At 42.4% G+C, this 22,654-nt stretch overlaps 1 protein-coding gene across 2 annotated transcripts in view; it reads right to left on the bottom strand.

Moving 5' to 3' along the window:
- Positions 1-22,403, bottom strand: part of LOC139373699 (Y+L amino acid transporter 2-like) — a 32,374-nt gene extending 9,971 nt beyond the window's left edge. Inside the window, exons 1-7 of one of the 2 annotated variants that reach the window (XM_071114573.1) lie at positions 22,158-22,403; positions 19,286-19,541; positions 18,543-19,079; positions 18,253-18,395; positions 5,315-5,440; positions 4,905-5,049; positions 4,499-4,622 (exon numbers count right to left, since the gene is read on the bottom strand). In XM_071114573.1, the coding sequence (XP_070970674.1) occupies positions 4,499-4,622; positions 4,905-5,049; positions 5,315-5,440; positions 18,253-18,395; positions 18,543-18,841 (837 nt within the window). In that variant the 5' untranslated portion in view covers positions 18,842-19,079; positions 19,286-19,541; positions 22,158-22,403. The remainder of the gene's footprint in view (positions 1-4,498; positions 4,623-4,904; positions 5,050-5,314; positions 5,441-18,252; positions 18,396-18,542; positions 19,080-19,285; positions 19,542-22,157) is intronic. The other variant, XM_071114574.1, reaches the window with a different exon arrangement.
- Between the last annotated feature and the right edge of the window lie 251 nt (positions 22,404-22,654).

The raw sequence follows: 22,654 nt of genomic DNA, 5'->3' as shown, positions 1-22,654 counted from the left end.
CTTCCTTTTCACTCTGTCAATTAGGTTAGTATTGTGGAGTAACTACAATGTTTTATCCTCAGTTATCTCCCATTACAGCTATTAAACTCACTGTTTAAAATAAATCACCATTGGCCTCAGGGTGAAATCCCTGAGCAGTTTCCTTCCTCTCCGGAACCCGAATTAGGAAGGACGCCTTCTTTGGGTGGTGTATCAATACACCCTGTCACTACAAAGTGTAATCAACAGTAATTGGTAATAAGCAGTCTTAAAAGTAGGGCTAGGCGATACAGCCACAATATTATATCACAGTATTTTTAGTTTTTGAATAATACAAGTTTTACATTTGCTTTATGAGTAGTGAGTGATCCTAGCGTGGCAACACATACATTCAATTAGTCTTTCTCCACTCTGATTGTTTTATACTGTTCAATTCAACCAAAACATATTTCAGCACTAATAATTATTTCCTGCACTCAATTACAGTGGTGGGAAAAGTACCCAAATGTCATACTTGAGTAAAAGTAAAGATACGTTAATAGAAAATTACTAAAGTAAAAGTGACCCAGTAAAATACTACATGAGTAAAAGTTAACGTATTTGATTTTAAATCTAATTTGATCAAATTGACTTAAGTATTAAAAGTAAAAGTATAAATCATTTCAAAATTCTTATATTAAGCAAACCAGATGGCACCATTTTATTTACGGATAGCCAGGGGCACACTCCAACACTCAGACATAATTTACCAACAAAGAATGTGTTTAGCGAGTCCTCCAGAGAGGCAGTAGATGACCAGGGATGTTCTCTTGACAAGTGCGTGAATTGGACCATTTTCCTGTCCTGCTAAGCACTCAAAATGTAACGAGTACTTTTAGGTGTCAGGGAAAATGTATGGAGTAAAAAGCACAGTATTTTCTTTAGGAATGTAGTGAAGTAAAAGTTGTCAAGTAAAGTACAGATACCAAGAAAAAAGCAACTTAAGTAGCACTTGAAAGTATTTTTACACAAAAAATGTCCACATAGGGCTGCATGATATGTGCAAATAATCAAGGACTTATTTTTAACCAAATGCTACAAATGCAATTTGACTTGCGAATTAGAGCAAAACTGTTGGAATCATGTAAATAGAATGACAGTTCTAATTCTATAGTTAAAATATAATAGTGGGCACTGAATACAGTGTTGTTTGAGATGACAACAAATAAAAATGCCATGGATGAGTTCTCGTGACAGGGTAGGAACTAAAGTGTTAATACGTGTTTCCTAGGGGACCCAATATGCACGGGCAAACATTGCATGTTCTCTCTTAGCTACACCATGTAGGTAACATATTCTTGCTTTGAAAATTCCTCTTTGATTTAGAAGATACTGTTGCAAACATGATGGTTTACGTCTACCCAATCACTGGTATTATCAGGCTGTAACAGCTAGCTACGTTTGCTCTTACTCAGTACATTTATTAGCGGCTAACAGTTAGCGTCTCACAGGATTTAGGGCAACTTGCTAAGACGTTGCTTTGCTGCTGTAAGAAACAAACTAATAATGTCATTATAGAACGCTAGTGTATTTATATTAATTAAGAAGCACGGCATTGTCGTCATTAACTTTGTTGCATGTGCTGCATTGACCATGCAGACTGATCGCGTGTCTCATGGTTGAGGATGCGCTCCTTGAGTGACAGGGGGCGGGGCTAGGTCTGTGGAAAGTGACACGGAGAGAAAGAGCGGAGAGCGATGACTCAAGTAGCGATGTAAAACTATAAAAATTGACATTACACATGGCGTATCACATTTAAAAAATCAAACATTCAAATACCGGTATAGAAGGTAAAGTAAAATCCCAAACCGGTCCCTGCATCAATACCGGTATATCATAAAATACGGAATACCGCCCGCCATACTTTGAAGTACTTTGAATAACTAGTAAAATGATTGTCAGACAGCTCTGCAGCATACTTAGGCAGCTACTAGCGATGAGGGTTTGAAATACTTTCACTATTCGAATGGTATCATGAATAATTGTGAAATATGTGTTTGACCTGAGCACTGCTGCAGGAGGGAGAGACGCTGGTGCTCTATTGCAGCTATGGAGGGGCCGAAGAGATGGGAGCAAGCAGACGGAGGGAGACTCAGTTAGCCAAGGCAACTCAGCTAACGTTACAGCCAAGACTACAGTCGTGGCCAACAGTTTTGAGAATGACACAAATATTAATTTTCAAAGTCTGCTGGCTCAGTTTGTATGATGGCAATTTGCATATACTCCAGAATGTTATGAAGAGTGATCCTCTTTGCCATGCAAATGAACTGAATCCCCAAAAAACATTTCCACTGCATTTCAGCCTCGCCACAAAAGGACCAGCTTGACATCATGTCAGTGATTCTCTCATTAACACAGGTGTGAGTGTTGACGAGGACAAGGCTGGAGATCACTCTGTCATGCTGATTGAGTTTGAATAACCACCCAAAGCTTCAAAAGGAGGGTGGTGCTTGGAATCATTGTTCTTCCTCTGTCAAACATGGTTACCTGCAAGGAAACACGTTCCGTCATCATTGCTTTGCACAAAAAGGGCTACACAGGCAAGGATATTGCTGCCAGTAAGATTGCACCTAAATCAACCATTTATCGTATCGTCAAGAACTTCAAGGAGAGCGGTTCAATTGTTGTGAAGAAGGCTTCAGGCCGCCCAAGAAAGTCCAGCAAGCGCCAGGACCATCTCCTAAAGTAGATTCAGCTGCGGGATCGGGGCACCACCAGAACAGTGCTTGCTCAGGAATGGCAGCCGGCAGGTGTGAGTGCAACTGCACGCAGTGAGGCAGACTGATGTTCTGCAAAAGGTACAGGGATTGGACTGCTGAGGACTGGGGTAAAGTCATTTTCTCTGATGAATCCCCTTTCCGATTGTTTGGGGCATCTGGAAAGCTTGTCCGGAGAAGACAAGGTGAGCGCTACCATCAGTCCTGTGTCATGCCAACAGTAAAGCATCCTGAGACCATTCATGTGTGGGGTTGCTTCTCAGCCAAGGGAGTGGGCTCACTCACAATTTTGCCTAAGAACACAACCATGAATAAAGAATGGTACCAACACATCCTCCGAGAGCAACTTCTCCCAACCATCCAGGAACAGTTTGGTGACGAACAATGCCTTTTCAAGCATGATGGATCACTTTGCCACAAGGCAAAAGTGATAACTAAGTGGCTCGGGAACAAAACATCGATATTTTGGGTCCATGGCCAGGAAACCCCCCAGACCTTAATCCCATTGAGAACTTGTGGTCAATCAAAAACCCACAAATTCTGACAAACCCAAAGCATTGATTATGCAAGAATGGGCTGCCATCAGTCAGGATGTGGCCCAGAAGTTAATTGACAGCATGCCAGGGCGGATTGCAGAGGTCTAGAAAAAGGGTCAACACTGCAAATATTGACTCTGCATCACCTTCATGTAATTGTCAATAAAAACCTTTGACACTTATGAAATGCTTGTATTTATACTTCAGTATTCCGTAGTAATATCTGACAAAAATATCTAGACACTGAAGCAGCAAACGTTGTGGAAATTAATATTTGTTTCATTCTCAAAACTTTTGGCCATGACTGTACCTAACTTGTAGCAGCCAATGTTATTTATCATCCATTTATCATTATAACAGTGCCTGTCTTGACTAAGCTAGCAACCTATAGCTAGCTAAGCTAATTGAGGAAACGCTGCGCTTTCTCCCCAATCCCATTCAGATAAAACAGCTTACCTGTTGGTTGCTCGTTGTAGCCTACTCATCATTTCGCAAACTTTTAATTACATAATTCTATTCCTTCTAGCATTAGTGAATTTGCGCTCCACTTGCCACACATTGAGCCACTTTGATTGGCCAACAAACAACCTACACGTGAAGGCTACCGGTCTTCTTATGGGGCATATCATAATAACGATATTGAAAAGTTGTGTTTTATTAAATTAATCATTTGAAATATAATGGTAAATCCTTGTACGCAACATGGATGTTTACATTTTATTTAGAAAAAGCCTTTGTGAAAAATAGGCCTATTTTTTGCCAACATTTATACTCACAAGTACTTGAATACTAACGTCAGTTCGTATATTCGAATAACCGTGCACATCCCTACTATCTAGCTAAATAGGATGACAAAGACCTTGCACTATAGGGAGCACAGGGATGACGTTAGATGGTTGGCTGCTACTTCCTGAACAGAGATAAAATGACCAAGGAATTAAAAATGAAGTAATATACACAACTGATATTTTATTATTTCAGAGTAATTTCCTTTTTCTATTGACATCTACCCAATGTGGAACTGAGAAGACAATGGAATGTTTTCGGCAATTGAACGTTCACTATTTTGGGCTTTGGAATCTCCATTAAAAAGCTATAAAATAATTCTCATGTAATTATTTCATAACTCATTTAATGTTTTAAATGATCTAATCCGACCTCAAAATGCACCAATCGCTCAACATTAAACCCCACACAACTTCAAATCCAGAGCAGAGTAGAACTCACCATAGCCACAGCATCACTGGCCAGCACAGTGCCAGCATCCATAACGGTGTAGTAAGCTATATTAGTCAGAATGTAGATCACTGTGACGATGGGCATGGAGATCCCTATTGCCAATGGGAGGTTCCTGGTAGGAATGGATAAAAAAAATTGATAGAACGCTTTATAAAAATACAAGGACAAACTTTGCGGGGAGAGAGAAACCTTGACAGGAACCAGACGGCCAGGGCCGGGCATACGTTCCTTGTCTATATATAACAAGAGTCAGACTAAGACGGGTCAAGAGAGGACTGGCTGGTGGAACATAGGAACGGTACCACCCAACCCTATGCCATACCGGGGTATACAGTAGCGCTATTTCTTTCCAAAATTAAAAATAAAATAATATAAACATGACAGATTGCCTCACCTCTTCGGGTTCTTGATCTCCTCGGTGATGAAGTTGAGTGCGTCCCAGCCCGAGTAGGAGTAGAGCGCAGCGTACAGAGCCAGGGCCATGTCCCCAGGGTTCACTTTAGAACCCTTAAACAAATCCTCAAAGTTCTGCGTCTGGCCTACAGACAGAGGCCAGGGATCACATAATGAATTAGATATAATAGATTAAATAATTGTAATGAATTAAATAATTGAGTTAAATATCATAGCTCTTTTCCTAGTTTTCAATGCTCTTTACATTGTAAGGGGGACTCATCTCATCCACTACCAACTTCAAAAAACTCACACTCACACCTGGTCAGCAAGTGAAGCTCTATCATGAATAGGCCAGCTGACATTAGGGACAGGTGGGTTATGTGTCCCTAGCCAGATGCCGTACTGTACCTTGTCCCAGCTTGATCATCCCAGCAATGATGATGACAATGAGGGCCAGGACCTTGGCTACTGTAGAGACAACCTGGAGAATGGCCCCCCACTTCACCTTCATACAGTTCACACACGTCAAGAGACCTAGAGTGGGAGAGGAGGAAGAAGAATGTAGCAGACCACTCTCTGCAAGCAACTCCAAAGCAAGTGTTTCAAACCAGGATTGGTTCAGGTAAATTCCATTTCAAACTGATGTAAACCAATGGCTTAGGAACGATTCATATCAATATTCTTCACCTGCGGGATCGTCTGAGACCAGACACCCAGACAGCTGATGAAACTGAGGAGTATTTCTATCTGTAATAAAGCCCTTTTTGTGGGGAAGAACATATTCTGATTGGCTAAGCCTGGCTCCCCAGTGGGCATAAATGGGACCCATACCATCCAAAAAGTTATACCTTTGACTCATCGATCCATAAAACATCCTTACAAGAGTATTGATGATCATCCAGGTGTTTTTTGGCAAGCTTGAGTCAACTTTTTGGATGAGATGGGTCCCATTATGTCTGGAGAAAACCAAACACTAGAAAGAACCTCATACCAACAGTCAAGCATGGTGGTGGTAGTCTGATGGTTTGGGGATTCTTTGCTGCCTCAGGACCTGGACAACTTGCCTTAATAGAAGGAACCATGAATTCTGCTCTGTATCAGAGAATTCTACAGGATAATGTCAGGTCCTCCGTCTGAGCTGAAGCTGGGGTGCAGCTGGATCATGCAGCAAGACACACAATCAAGTCTACATGAAAATGTATAAAAAGCAATGCATTTTTAGCTTTGGAATGGCCTCAAACTAATCCCAATTGAGATGTTGTGGCAGGACTTGAAAAGAGCAGTTCATGCTTGAAAACCCACAAATGTCACTGAGTTATAGCAGTTCTGCATACAAGAGTGAGCCAAAATTACAACACAGTGATGTGAGAGACTGATCAACAACTACAAGACACATTTGGTTGCAGTCATCCAGTCACTGCAGTTAAAGGTGGCACAACCAGTTATTGAGTGTAAGGGGGCAATTACTTTTTCACACAGGGGAATTGGGTGTTGCATAACTTTGTTGAATAAATAAAAAAAGCATAAATGTTTTGCTATTTGTAAACTCAAGTTCCCTTTATCTAATATTAGGTTTTGGTTTAGGAGCTGATAATAAAAATAAAAAAATCAGAAAATCAGAAAGGGGGCAAATAAATTTTCACGGCACTGTAGTTTGAATAGCGATCCTTATTTTGTCTTCCTAAACTGGGTGGTTTGAACCCTGAATGCTGATTGTAAAATGGCGCTGGAAGAAATGGCAGCAGATTTACGGGCGCCCAACCAATTGTGCTATTATGTTTTTTTTTGCGTTATTTGTAACTTATTTTGTACATAATGTTTCTGCAACCGTATCTTAAGGCAAAAAGAGCTTCTGGATATCAGGACAGCGATCACTCACCTCGGATTAGACAAAGAATTTTTCTTCAACAAACAAGACATTCTCCAAACACCCCACAGAGCCGACATCCACGTTATTTGCAAGAGGAAGCGACGCAGGTACAGAGGACAAAGAGCCGGATGCCTGGTCAGGACCCGGAGAAGGCGACTGGGAAAGCTGCCGTTACCGTCAATACTACTCGCCAACGTGCAATCATTGGACAATAAACTAGACGAGGTACGATCACGAATATCCTACCAACAGGACATCAAAAACTGTAATATCATATGTTTCACGAAATCGTGGCTGAATGACAACCTGGATATTCTGTGCATATTTGTAAACAGCTGGTGCATGAAATCTAAGGAAATCTCTAGATTTTGCTTGCCTGAAGTAGAGTATATTGTCATAAATTGCAGGCCACACTACTTGCCTAGAGAGTTCTCAGCTATACTTTTTGTGGCTGTTTATTTACCACCACAGACACATGATGGCACTAAGACCGCACTCAGTCAGCTGTAGAAGGAAATAAGCAAACAGGAAACCACTCAACCAGAGGCGGCGCTCCTAGTGGCAGGAGAGTTTAATGCAGGGAAACTTAAATCAGTTCTACCAAATTACCATCAACATGTTAAATGTGCAACCAGAGGGGAAAACAATTCTAGATCACCTGTACTCCACACAAAGACGTGTACAAAGCTCTCCCTCCATTTGGTAAATCCGACCACAACTCTATCCTCCTGATTCCTGCTTACAAGCGAAAATTAAAGTAGGAAGCACCAGTGACTCAGTCTATAAAAAAGTGGTCAGATGAAGCAGATGCTAAACTACAGGACTGTTTTGCTATCACAGACTGGAGCATGTTCTGGGATTCTTCGATGGCATTGAGGAGTACACCACATCAGTAACTGGCTTTATCAATAAGTGCATCGAGGACGTCGTCCCCACAGTGACTGTATGTACATACCCCAACCAGAAGCCATGGATTACATGCAACATTCGCACTGACCTAAAGGGTAGAGCTGCCGCATTCAAGGTGCAGGACTCTAACCTGGAAGCTTACAAGAAATCCTGCTATGCCCTGCGACGAACCATCAAACAGGCAAAGCGTCAATACAGGGCTAAGATTGAATCATACTACACAGGCTCCGATGCTTGTCTTATGTGGCAGGGCTTGCAAACTATTACAAACTACAAAGGGATGCACAGTCGCGAGCTGCCCAGTGACACGAGCCTACCTGATTAGCTAAATCACTTCTATGCTCACTTCGAGGCAAGCAACACTGAGGCATGCATGAGAGCATCAGCTGTTCCGGATGACTGTGTGATCACACTCTCCATAGCCGACGTGAGTAAGACCTTTAAACAGGTCAACATACACATGGCTGCAGGGTCAGATGGATTACCAGGACATGTGCTCCGGGCATGTGCTGACCAACTGGCAGGTGTCTTCACTGACATTTTCTGTAGCCATGAAGTGCTTTCAAAGGTTGGTCATTTCCCACAACACCATTATCCCAGAAACCCTAGACGCACTCCAATTTGCAAACCGCACAAACAGATCCACGGATGATGCAATCTCTATTACACTCCACACTGACCTTTCCCACCTGGACAAAAGGAACACTTATGTGACAATGCTATTCGTTGACTACAACTCAGCATCCAACACCATAGTACCCTCAAAGCTCATCACTAATCGAAGGAACCTGGGACTAAACACCTCCCTCTGCAACTGGATCCTGGACTTCCTGACAGGCCACCCCCAGGTGGTCAGGGTAGGTAGCAACACATCTGCCACGCTGATCCTCAACACTGGAGCTCCCCAGGGGTGTGTGCTCAGTCCCCTCCTGTACTCCCTGTTCACTCGCGACTGCATGGCCAGGCATGACTCCAACACCATCATTAAGTATGCAGATGACAGTGGTAGGCCTGATCACCGACAACGACGACACAGCCTATAGGGAGGAAGTCAGAGACCTGGCCGGGTAGTGCCAGAATAACAACCTATCCCTCAACGTAACCAAGACTAAGGAGATTATTGTGGACTACAGGAAAAGGAGGACCGAGCACGCCCCCATTCTCATCGACGGGGTTGTAGTGGAGCAGGTTGAGAGCTTCAAGTTCCTTGGTGTCCACATCAACAACAAACTAGAATGATCCAAACACACCAAGACAGTCGTGAAGAGGGCACGACAAGGCCACTTCCCCCTCAGGAAACTAGAAAGATTTGGCATGGGTCCTGAGATCCTCAAAAGGTTCTACAGCTGCAACATCGAGAGCATCCTGACTGGTTGCAACACTGCCTGGTACGGCAACTGCTCGTCCTCTGACCGCAAGGCACTACAGAAGGTAGTGCGTACCGCCCAGTACATCACTGGGGCTAAGCTGCCTGCCATCCAGGAACTCTACACCAGGCAGTGTCAGAGGAAGGCCCTAAAAAATTGTCAGAGACCCCAGCCATAGACTGTTCTCTCTACTACCGCATGGTAAGCGGTACCGGAGTGCCAAGTCTAGGACAAAAAGGCTTCTCAACAGTTTTTACCCCCAAGCCATAGGATTCCTGAACAGGTAATCAAATGGCTACCCGGACTATTTGCATTGTGTGCCTCCCCTCCTCTTAAGCTGCTGCCACTCTCTGTTTATCATATATGCATAGTCACTTTAACTATACATTCATGTACATACTACCTCAATTGGGCCGACCAACCAGTGCTCCCGCACATTGGCTAACCGGGTTATCTGCATGGTGTCCCAACCACCACTCACTCTTTTACGCTACTGCTACTCTCTGTTCATCAAATATGCATAGTCACTTTAACCATACCTACATGTACATACTACCTCAATCAGCCTGACTAACCGGTGTCTATGTAGCCTCGCTACTGTATATAGCATGTCTTTTTAATGTTGTTTTATTTCTTTACTTAACTATTGTTCACCTAATACCTTTTTTGCACTATTGGTTCGAGCCTGTAAGTAAGCATTTCACTGTAAGGTGAAACACCTGTTGTATTCGGCGCACGTGACAAATAAACTTTGATTTGATTGGCTGACAGCCGTGGTATATGAGATTGTATACCACGGGTATGACAAAACATTTATTTTTACTGCTTCAATTACGTTGGTAACCAGTTTATAATAGCAATAAGGCACCTCAAGGGTTTGTGATATACAGTGCCTTGCGAAAGTATTCGGCCCCCTTGAACTTTGCGACCTTTTGCCACATTTCAGGCTTCAAACATAAAGATATAAAACTGTGTTTTTTTGTGAAGAATCAACAACAAGTGGGACACAATCATGAAGTGGAACGACATTTATTGGATATTTCAAACTTTTTTAACAAATCAAAAACTGAAAAATTGGGCGTGCAAAATTATTCAGCCCCCTTAAGTTAATACTTTGTAGCGCCACCTTTTGCTGCGATTACAGCTGTAAGTCCCTTGGGGTATGTCTCTATCAGTTTTGCACATCGAGAGACTGAAATTTTTTCCCATTTCTCCTTGCAAAACAGCTCGAGCTCAGTGAGGTTGGATGGAGAGCATTTGTGAACAGCAGTTTTCAGTTCTTTCCACAGATTCTCGATTGGATTCAGGTCTGGACTTTGACTTGGCCATTCTAACACCTGGATATGTTTATTTTTGAACCATTCCATTGTAGATTTTGCTTTATGTTTTGGATCATTGTCTTGATGGAAGACAAATCTCCGTCCCAGTCTCAGGTCTTTTGCAGACTCCATCAGGTTTTCTTCCAGAATGGTCCTGTATTTGGCTCCATCCATCTTCCCATCAATTTTAACCATCTTCCCTGTCCCTGCTGAAGAAAAGCAGGCCCAAACCATGATGCTGCCACCACCATGTTTGACAGTGGGGATAGTGTGTTCAGGGTGATGAGCTGTGTTGCTTTTACGCCAAACATAACGTTTTGCATTGTTGCCAAAAAGTTCAATTTTGGTTTCATCTGACCAGAGCACCTTCTTCCACATGTTTGGTGTGTCTCCCAGGTGGCTTGTGGCAAACTTTAAACAACACTTTTTATGGATATCTTTAAGAAATGGCTTTCTTCTTACCACTCTTCCATAAAGGCCAGATTTGTGCAATATACAACTGATTGTTGTCCTATGGACAGAGTCTCCCACCTCAGCTGTAGATCTCTGCAGTTTATCCAGAGTGATCATGGGCCTCTTGGCTGCATCTCTGATCAGCTTTCTCCTTGTATGAGCTGAAAGTTTAGAGGGACGGCCAGGTCTTGGTAGATTTGCAGTGGTCTGATACTCCTTCCATTTCAATATTATCGCTTGCACAGTGCTCCTTGGGATGTTTAATGCTTGGGAAATCTTTTTGTATCCAAATCCGGCTTTAAACTTCTTCACAACAGTATCTCGGACCTGCCTGGTGTGTTCCTTGTTCTTCATGATGCTCTCTGCGCTTTTAACGGACCTCTGAGACTATCACAGTGCAGGTGCATTTATACGAAGACTTGATTACACACAGGTGGATTGTATTTATCATCATTAGCCATTTAGGTCAACATTAGATCATTCAGAGATCCTCACTGAACTTCTGGAGAGAGTTTCCTGCACTGAAAGTAAAGGGCCTGAATAATTTTGCACGGCCAATTTTTCAGTTTTTGATTTGTTAAAGTTTGAAATATCCAATAAATGTCGTTCCACTTCATGATTGTGTCCCACTTGTTGTTGATTCTTCACAAAAAAAATACAGTTTTATATCTTTATGTTTGAAGCCTGAAATGTGGCAAAAGGTCGCAAAGTTCAAGGGGGCCGAATACTTTCGCAAGGCACTGTATCTCTAAAATACCACGGCTAATGGCTGTGTCCAGGCACTCCGTTGCATCGTGCATGGTAACAGCCCTAAGCCATAGTACATTGGCCATTTACCACACCCCCTCGGTCCTTATTATTTAACTATACTAATGGTACTTAGTGCTAATAGCTGCTAACACATGAAGCAGGAATGTGGCTTAGGCCACATCACACCCAAGGCTAACAGAAGGATCGTGCAAACTGAAAAGTTGCAAATCTTATGTTGAAGAGTTCAAAATGTTTGATTTTGTTTTGATTTTTTTTTTTTTTTTTTTGAAGAGAGTTAGATCTTACTACACATTTTATTTATTTTAAGAGACAACCTCTGGTAATAGATTATCTATATACACACACACAACTGCTAAATCATTGGAATCATTGGTTTCAACAAGGACCTAATGTTGCTAGTCAGTGTGTTTCTGCTTCAGGGAGAATTTCTACAATGGCGTCACACAACAACCAAATGCTTCCATGACATGTTTGTGTTCTGTTGTCATGGCCTATGGCATTTATGTACATCAAGCCCTGCGTTTTGGCAACATGGATTCCTTAGCATTTAGTGGAACAATTATACCTACATCTTTTCAGAAACATGAGTAGCATACACTGTTACCGTTGCAATATTAAAATGACATTTAAAATCCCCCACAAATAACTGAGCAGATTCTCAGTTAGCTACTAAGATGTTACCAGGTTGCTTCCGCATAGACCTTGGCCTCCTACACTAACCAGAGAATCAGCATTCCTTTACTCACTCGTATTTCATGAAGGAACGTGTGAGAATGTCTCCCCAGACCCATAAAGAGAACAAGCATGTACAGTTGGCCTAATTCCTGAGGTGATTCAACTAAATGCCAAGTCAGGCTGTTCCTTTATTACAGATCCCTCTGACTCAACATAACCCCTTTTGAGGCTTCTACACATTTGTCTGACAAAGCACACATTTTTTTTTTACCTTGAGTGGCTCAGCTCCAACTGAAAAACACACACACACACCACACGCACATTCATATCCCCCTGTCAACTGCAGAGCTGACACAGGATGAGAGAAACAAACAGCAGGACTGAGAAAAACAAAGAGAACACAAGTGCACTTTAAAGCCAGACCCAGTTGAGACCCAGTTACATAATTTGTATTCATGCAATATCACACTGTCTGAGAGACAAAAAATCCCCAGGGAAGACAATGTAAAGAAACCCAGGCAAGACGTCATAATGTGTTCGATCAGAGTTCTTTAGTGGCAGCTGGGCCAGCCACCCTTTGATCAGTCAGTATCAGACAGCTGATGTTCTCGTTTGCGTGTAGCCAACAAGCATGTAGGCTACTCTACAGTATTGTAACATTTTAAATGTACAAGTGGGATCAGCTTTGGACGTTAGAAGGCAGTCAAATGGAATTCTAATTTACAATAAGAGGCAGCAAAAAAGGCAGCCTAAATTTGTCTTATGTGATATTTTGATTAATACCCCTTAGAGCTACCCCCCTACTTTGTGCAATTTCTGTCTGAAGACATACCCAAATCTAACAGCCTGTAGCCCAGGCACAGAACCAAGGATATGCATATTCTTGGTACCATTTGAAAGAAAACTCTGAAGTTTGTGTAAATGTGAATTGAATGTAGGAGAATATAACACAATAGACCTGGTTTAGATAATACAATGAAAAAAAACATCCGGTTTTTATTTTTATATTATCATCTTCAAAATGAACAAGATAAAACAAACATTCAGATAGGATGATGGGGACAATTTCAGTGAAAAATATAAGAGGGCAACAGTACTTGTGCAAAGTTTCAGAATGATAACTTCCAAAATGTGTGCTACATGACATTTATCATGAAGTCACCCAGGTGTCCCACACAAGTATAACTATATACAAAATACCAAAATGGTATTTATATCTATTTATATAGCCCCAGCCTAAAACCCCAAACAGCAAGCAATGCAGGTGTAGAAGCACGGTGGCTAGGAAAAACTCCCTAGAAAGGCAAAAACCTAGGAAGAAACCTAGAGAGGGACCAGGCTATGAGGGGTGGCCAGTCCTCTTCTGGCTGTGCCGGGTGGAGATCACAGTGGTTGTAGAGGGTGCAACAGGACAGCACCTCAACAGGACAGCACCGTTTAGGGTTCCATAGCCGCAGGCAGAACAGTTGAAACTGGAACAGCAGCAAGACCGGGTGGACTGGGGACAGCAAGGAGTCATCATGGCAGGTAGTCCTGAAGCATGGTCCAAGGGCTCAGGTCCTCCGAGAGAAAGAGCAGACTTAAATTCACACAAGACACCGGATAAGACAGGAAAAGTACTCCAGATAACATACTGACTCTAGCCCCCACCCACTTTGCCATATAACCCCACCAACTTTGCCAAAACTGCCAAAACTCTAGACAATATTCTGCTGCTGATGCCATAGCAGTCTCTTTCTGATGTAAAGCAGAGGGTCACTGAGCATGTGATGGGAGACTTCATCTTGCAAACACAGCAACGCCTCCATGCTGTTCCCTTTTGGCCCTTAGGCACATCCATACCTGCACAAATATATTTGGGCAGATGAACACTTGTGGCAGGAGCAGAAGGGACAGGGCTTGGTGCAGTGGTGCTGTAGCCAGCAAGCTCCTTGATGCTCCCTCTAATGTAGACTGATTGGAGGAAGCATGCTGGCTGTGTTAAGATGTATGGGTTTGCATTCTACACCATATATATATATATATATATATATATATATATATATATATATATATATATATATATATATATATATATATATATATATATATATATATATATATATATATATAAAAAATAAAGGGAACACTTAAACACCACAACGTAACTCCAAGTCAATCACACTTCTGTGAACTCAAACTGTCCACTTAGGAAGCAACACTGATTGACAATACATTTCACATGCTGTTGTGCAAATGGAATAGACAACAGGTGGAAATAGGCAATTAGCAAGACACCCCCAATAAAGGAGTGGTTCTGCAGGTGGTGACCACAGACCACTTCTCAGTTCCTATGCTTCCTGGCTGATGTTTTGGTCACTTTTGAATGCTGGCGGTGCTTTCACTCTAGTGGTAGCATGAGACGGAGTCCACAACCCACACAAGTGGCTCAGGTAGTGCAGCTCATCCAGGATGGCACATCAATGCGAGCTGTGGCAAGAAGGTTTGCTGTGTCTGTCAGCGTAGTGTCCAGAGCATGGAGGCGCTACCAGGAGACAGGCCAGTACATCAGGAGACGTGGAGGAGGCCGTAGGAGGGCAACAACCTAGCAGCAGGACCGCTACCTCCGCCTTTGTGCAAGGAGGAGCAGGAGGAGCACTGCCAGAGCCCTGCAAAATGACCTCCAGCAGGCCACAAATGTGCATGTGTCTGCTCAAACGGTCAGAAACAGACTCCATGAGGGTGGTATGAGGGCCCGACGTCCACAGGTGGGGGTTGTGCTTACAGCCCAACACCGTGCAGGACATTTGGCACCAGAGAACACCAAGATTGGCAAATTCGCCACTGGCGCCCTGTGCTCTTCACAGATGAAAGCAGGTTCACACTGAGCACATGTGACAGACGTCACAAGAGCCTGGGTACGCCGTGAAGAACGTTCTGCTGCCTCCAACATCCTCTAGCATGACCGGTTTGGCGGTGGGTCAGTCATGGTGTGGGGTGGCATTTCTTTGGGGGGCCGCACAGCCCTCCATGTGCTCGCCAGAGGTAGCCTGACTGCCATTAGGTACCGAGATGAGATCCTCAGACCCCTTGTGAGACCATATGCTGGTGCGGTTGGCCCTGGATTCCTCCTAATGCAAGACAATGCTAGACCTCATGTGGCTGGAGTGTGTCAGCAGTTCCTGCAAGAGGAAGGCATTGATGCTATGGACTGGCCCGCCCGTTCCCCAGACCTGATTCCAATTGAGCACATCATGTCCCGCTCCATCCACCAATGCCACGTTGCACCACAGACTGTCCAGGAGTTGGCGGATGCTTTAGTCCAGGTCTGGGAGGAGATCCCTCAGGAGACCATCCACAACCTCATCAGGAGCATGCCCGGGCGTTGTAGGGAGGTCATACAGGTACGTGGAGGCCACACACACTACTGAGCCTCATTTTGACTTGTTTTAAGGACATTACATCAAAGTTGGATCAGCCTGTAGTGTGGTTTTCCACTTTAATTTTGAGTGTGACTCCAAATCCAGACCTCCATAGGTTGATAAATTTGATTTCCATTGATAATTTTTGTGTGATTTTGTTGTCAGCACATTCAACTATGTAAAGAAAAAAAGTATTTAATAAGTATATTTCATTCAGAGCTAGGATGTGTTATTTTAGTGCTCCCTTTATTTTTTTGAGCAGTAGATAGATAGATATATATATATCTATCTATCTATCTATCTCTATCTACATATAAACACAGACATAGGCTATGGTCGTTCTCATACAAACAAACAGACCCTCACAATGACTAGCTAACGTGTACTTTACCCATTTCATTACATCTTTATACGTTGCAAATAAAATGTAAAAACCATCACATAATATTTTATATTAATTTCAAACAACGGCATTAGCATGAGAGCAACTTACCAGTCCAAAACAATGTCCTCTCCGTTCAAAAAAAATATGCTTCAGTTTCAGAATCAAAGCTATGGGAGCCAATGAGTCTTCAAAAAGCAGATCTGTCTCACATTCACTATCAATTTCCTCTAAAATTGTTTCTACATTCGTATATCTAGTCTTAGAATTAACTTTCCTTGACTTATTCGCCATGATGTTGAATAAATAAACAGCTGAAGATGCAAGTCACCAAAATACTGCTGTGCGTAATAAGCGTCGCTCCTTCACGGTTGAATTGGCAATGGCGAAAGAATGGTCCTTACGCCAGCATTCAATGGAAAGGTTTGTCTTACAACAAAGAACCATGGGATATTGCAGTTTACTACCCAGCTAGATTTCAAGACGATCAGTGGTCATTGGGTTAAAATACAGTCAATCAACGAGACAGTGGTCATATAATTGGTGCACAATGGGCTCGTCACTTGTCTTCCAATCGTTTTTTCCGGGTCAATACGTCCCGTAAAATGACCCATCAAGTTTGGTTGTGTTACAAACAAACAGTTGATTGCAAGGAAACCAAACATGACTGGATAAAGTCAGGGAAAGTCTGTCTATTTTACGTTGGATGTTACGTCGAAAATTGAATGACACGAAATTCAACGAGATAAGCGTTCACAAAATGTTTCGTGTTAGGCTATAAAAAAATGGATTTAACCGAACCAAAGACCATTCATTGTGTAACAATGAGCCTTGGGATTGCAACCAGAGCAAGATCTTCAACGGTAAACGATTTATTTCAATGCAATCTGTGATTTAGTTACACAAGTGCTGGTTGAATAAGGAGTTTGATATGGGGGTCTGTGCTCAGATAATCGCAGCGTATTCTTTCGCAATAAATATTGTTTTAAATATGACAACGCAGTTGGATTAGCAAGATTCTAGGCTTTTGAAGCATGTGAGACACTTGTATTTTAAGGAATGTTTAATATGACTTTGTGGCGAACACCGTATGTTGTCGAATTCAAACCCGCATCCGGAATGGGTAGTTCAGAGAGGTTTTAAGACAATTGAAATTGAATTGAAATTAAAACAATACTACATTACTTCCTATTAGCAATACATTTATTGTTTGAGAAACATGAGCATGCTCATCGGTTTCTGTTTTGTTGGTGTAATTTTAGCAGGAAACTAATATTTTGGCTGGTAAATTTTCCATCTAACTGCCAGTGGCTGTTGGACCAAAAATACAATTTTAGACCCTGGTTACGACATGAATTTGTCCGGGATGCTGGCCTTCTAGGCAGAGTTCCTCTGTTCAATGTCTGTTCTTTTTCCCATCTTAATCTTTTATTGGCCAGTCTGAGATAAGGCTTTTTCTTTGCAACTCTGCCTAGAAGGCCAGCATCCCGGAGTCACCTCTTCACTGTTGACGTTGAGACTGGTGTTCTGCAGGCACTATTTAATGAAGCTGCCAGTTGAGGACTTGTGAGGCGTCTGTTTCTCAAACTAATGTACTTGTCCTCTTGCTCAGTTGTGCACCAGGGCCTCCCACTCCTCTTTCTATTCTGGTTAGAGCCCGTTTGCGCTGTTCTGTGAAGGGAATAGTACACAGCGTTGTACAAGAGCTTCAGTCTCTTGGCAATTTCTCACATGGAATAGGCTTCATTTCTCAGAACAAGAATAGACTGACGAGTTTGAAAAGAAAGTCTTAATCGAACCCACAAATGCTGATGCTCTAGATACTCAACTAGTCTAAAGCTGGCCAGTTTTATTGCTCCTTTAAATCAGGACAACAGTTTACAGCTGTGCTAACATAATTGCAAAAGAGTTTTCTAATGATCAATTATTTTGTTATGTTTGAGTCACGGCATAAGGCATCGCAAAATCTGTATAACTGCAGAAAATCGCTTAAAACACTAAATGTTGTCTGCGGCAAAGAGGACCTCTTAAATGTTCCTTCAGCAACTGCGATATTGGCCAAGCCCACTTCGACACCCCCGCCACGACCACCTGCGTTCAGCAGGGCACACCATAGAACGACACTTTATAAAAGTCCAGGTAGTATCTCCTCATTTCAAAGCAGGCAGAGGGAGGAAAAGTGAGCTCAGCTTATCTTACTGATGATGGCTGCTGCTATGAGTTTCACAGCATCGTAGGGGGCTGAGCACATGGGGTAGAAGGGCTGCACCAGGTAGTTGGAGAAGGTGAGGGCTATGACAGCCTGGCCTGCTGGCTCCACGATCATCAGGGACGACCACAGCCTGATAATTTAAAAATAAGAAATTAATGAGGATATAAATAGAGAGCTTTTCTAGATACTCGAAGCACTTTACATAAAGGTCTCTTTTGCAATATAGTTTCTCAATGAGACCAACCTGTAAAAAAAATGTTTTTAAGTGGAATCTCACCTAATGAAAGCCGCGAAGCCACCAAAGGACTCCAGGATGTAGGCATAGCTGGCCCCAGACTTGCGGATGGTGGTTCCCAGCTCGGCGTAGCACAGGGCCCCGAAAACAGAGAAGACCCCGCCGATGGCCCACACCACCAGAGACAGGCCGAAGGAGCCTGTGTAGAAGAGCACCCCTTTGGGGGAGATGAAGATGCCTGAGCCAATCATGCTTCCCACAATGAGGCAGACCCCTTGGAGCAGGGAGATTTCCTGCTTCATACGCATGGAGCCAGTGTCTGTGTCTTTCTCAGCCCCCATGGTGATGGTTCGGGGAGGGTATGAATAAGGTGGAGGGTTGAGGCAGAGGCCAGGGTGGAGGGATTGAGGACAGAAAGATAGAGTGGAGACAAGAACAAAGTAGAGGGTGAAGGACTGGAGACCGGGGTAGAAGGATGGAGACAGGTGGATGCAGCACGTCACTAAACAAGGCCACTGTCAGAGGCTCTCAGCTGATGGTCATCAATGTTCTTGATCAGCTGTACTCTTGACAAGAAGGCTGTAGGGAAATAAGGATAACTGTTAGCACAGGATGAAAGACAACATAACTTGCTGTGTGAGACCATTGGGCTTCAGGCAATGACTCCTTGTATTAGGTAACTGAAATGCAGCATTTGAGGGATAGAATCCAAAAGAAACTGGAAAAACTAGCTAGTCCTACAAGCTGGAATTCACAAAGATGCAGCTGATTACAAACCTACTTACAGGTACAATGTGGTAGCAAGTCTAGAGTTTCTCTATAGAGTCTCTGAGCCACAAGCCGTAGTGGAGGAGGAGTTGAAGAAGGATGTGTTTCTGGGTAACGGATAGCGTGGAAAAGTGCTAATGAATGCTACAGCAAGGTCTTGTGACCAACTGTTTTTCCACTAACAGGTGCGGTTTCCGATCACATATTTTCCTCCCTCTAGAGTTGAAATAAACTTGTCTGGGATTCAAGTCGCTGTTTACTCAAGCGCAACCTCTGTAACAAAGAAAAAGGACAAGGACAAGGAGTGAATCAGAGTTCAAATGCCTCCTGTTACCATGGGAGAATTTCCCATGGCGGTTTGTTCACCAACTAGAAAATCGTCAAAGTGAACGTAGAACAGCCCACACACTTTGCATTTCATAACAGTAAGGCTAGATAGATGCTCATTAAAATTCACTAATGGTGTACTAGAGCTTGATATAGCCTAGCTGAATATCTAAGGCAACAATGCTGTCAGTAGGAGAGATGCATCTTTCAAATGATCTGCCCCCGATATATAAAGTGCGCCGCACGTAACAGTTGGCAATACATAGAGAAGTTAAATGAGAAGATGAAATTCAAACTTTGAGGTGGAACTGAGCTACAGTGGCAGTAAATGTGCAATGCTGAAAGGGAGGCAGCAGGAGAATCAGCACTTTACTCTGAGTAAATAGCTCTCCTCCCGGGCAGTGTTGCTGTGTGAGGTGAGATATAGGTGAGATATAGGATTCGTATTTATTTGTGCGCACAAAGAAATACAAATCCTATATCCAACCTCACGCAGCAACACAGTAAAGTGTGAATATATTCATTTTTGGAGGAGCTGCGCACAGGCATAAACTTGGGTCTAATTTACTATAAAGTCTACAAAGTGAGACTATGTCCTCGTGTTTGACTTTTCATATAGTATTGTTCACAAGCTCGGATGTTTTTCAACGTTAGTTTGGAGTCTGCTGCTTTAAATGATAGTGAAGCGACGCAGGAGTCAGATCACTCACCTCACGGCCCGTTACCACGGTAACCTCCAGCCTTTATATTTTGGTTAAAAGACAAGTTAAAACATGTTTTATTAGATTTAGAAATATACCACATTACTTCATAATATTTTTTTTGTTGTAGAAACATTACAAAGCATGAGCATGTTTTTTTAATGCAATTATGACGAAAAATATATAATTTTGGCTGGCAGAAAATCTGATTGGCTGGTAGACTTTCCCCCCCACTCTACCTGCCACAGTGGCTGGTGGAACAAAAAGTCAATTTTAGGCACTGGTATTGCGATTAAATACTGCGATTTTATTGCAGTTTGACGTTCTGAACATATTGCTCACGATATGTCTGCTGCAGAGAGACAAGAGCATAAAAAAATGTGTTTTGATCAGTCATGGAAATAAAAGTGCTGAAAACATAAGCTACAGGATGAAAAATACTGGTGTTTTAGAGCAGGTACAATTTATCGAGGCAAGTCTACGGCCTATCGTCAGTATTGGCCAACAGTAGGGGACCCTTCAATTAAGTGTTTGTCATTCGACGACATACGATTAAGTTTAAGCACATTTTTTCGCTTGAGAAATACGGCACCAAACATATTTGATAGATGTGAAATTGCGCGACTAAGACCTCCTCTGCAAAAACTTCAAAATTAACGAGAGATTTCTTGATTTTATCTTAGTTTGATTCTTGCTATTTTGTGTAAGTTTTACTGTATGTTGTTACTACAGTGGGACAAACGGTCATATCGTTTTAAGGTAATGTCTTTTTACGTGAGTAGGTGAGGCACAGACGTTCGCGTCGCTTAGCTGAGTTCCGCTAAGAGCAAACCAAACCTAGTGTACGGTCGCCTTAATGCTGCGTCTGTTTGTAATGCCCCTCTCTGTGTTTGTAATGCTTCTATTTGTAAAGATACTTGTGTGTTTAATGCAGTCTCTCGGTTTCTAATGCCCATCTCTGGCAGAAGCGTCCTATACTTTACTAGCTAGTTCCTCTCATATCCATGAACAGGAATATAATAGGGAGTCAGAGGGACCACAGCCATGCAGACAAGTCTATTAGATTCCAGTGGTACCTGGTCTGGTGGTCTGTGTACGTTCTGGGAAATACACTGTCTTCAATTAAAAGTATTCGGGATTCCTGGCAATAACAGCCTAGAGGCTCATAACATAATCACAGCTTTAACTAAAAGATATCAGGGTGTCATGTGAGAATTAGTTTTCCACTCATGCGTGTGTGTCAACATCAGCTTGTAGCAAGTGATGCAACATCTAGATCACATTAAGTTATTCTACCTGCTTGAAAGTCAAATGTCACAACCCATATCATGTTCGGATTAATTTAATCTACATTACAGTGTTCAACATTTTGCTAGTCTGATTAATCAGGCTGTAATACAAAATGTATTGGTATAAACAACATGAAATAAATGCCTAATAAAATTACATTTAAGGTTAATCGAGCATGCTTTTGTGTTTTGGTTTTGGTAAACACTCATGCTTTTTTTCTATTCACTCAAACTACCTGGCAAATATGTGTTATTGTCTAAGTTGATCATTGTTGGGAGTTCTTTAGGTGCCAGTAGTTATATTTGCTAGCTAGTTTAGCAAGCTATAAATATATAACAGACAGCGAGCCAGGTCTCGAACCCTTGACCTTCGAGCCCGAGGTCCGGCGCGCTTGCGACATGAGTGTTTACCAATCTTGAACCCTTTCAAACAGACGCAGTTCAATCCAGTGAAGTTTAGCTCGCTCTCTACTGTAGCTAACAAGTTTGAACCAGCTGGCTAGTTTAACATCTTAACTATATCACTTGAGTTAAGAAGTGAAATCAAATTCTCTTTAAAAAAAATACCTTACCTTGAAATATTCAATGAGACTAGAACCCCATGTGCAAAATTACTCAACAATGGCTGTTTGACTATCGTTGACTGCATCTTCTACCGCGTTCAACTACTAGATTGAACTAGGAAATGTAGAAGTTTCGGACTTGCTAACTGGTTGTAATTATACACGTGCCGCGTTCAACGAATCAGCAAATCGAAATGGAGTTTCCTTGTTCTAAATAGTACATAAACGCTGCATCATCACTTGCTAGTGAAGCTTGTCGCATGTTCCCGCCCTCCTTCTCTTGGGTGAGGTACTAATAATGATGCTAATGCCCTGTGATGAAGTTGTGGTTAGGATGAGTTTGAAGCATCTATTTAAAGTCAGGTTGAAGTTAGTTGTTGAGGTGAGTTAGGATTAAATACGATTGTATTTAAACCTTTATGACTAAAAACTAACCAGGAGACTGAGGGGTGCTTATCTAGCTGAGCACCTTGATCTCATGTTCTGTGAGCTGGGAAACCTGTGTG

This window comes from Oncorhynchus clarkii, chromosome 18 (genome assembly GCF_045791955.1).
Source record: "Oncorhynchus clarkii lewisi isolate Uvic-CL-2024 chromosome 18, UVic_Ocla_1.0, whole genome shotgun sequence".
NCBI classification, from domain to species: Eukaryota; Metazoa; Chordata; class Actinopteri; order Salmoniformes; family Salmonidae; genus Oncorhynchus; species Oncorhynchus clarkii.
This window is presented reverse-complemented; position numbering and strand designations above follow the sequence as displayed.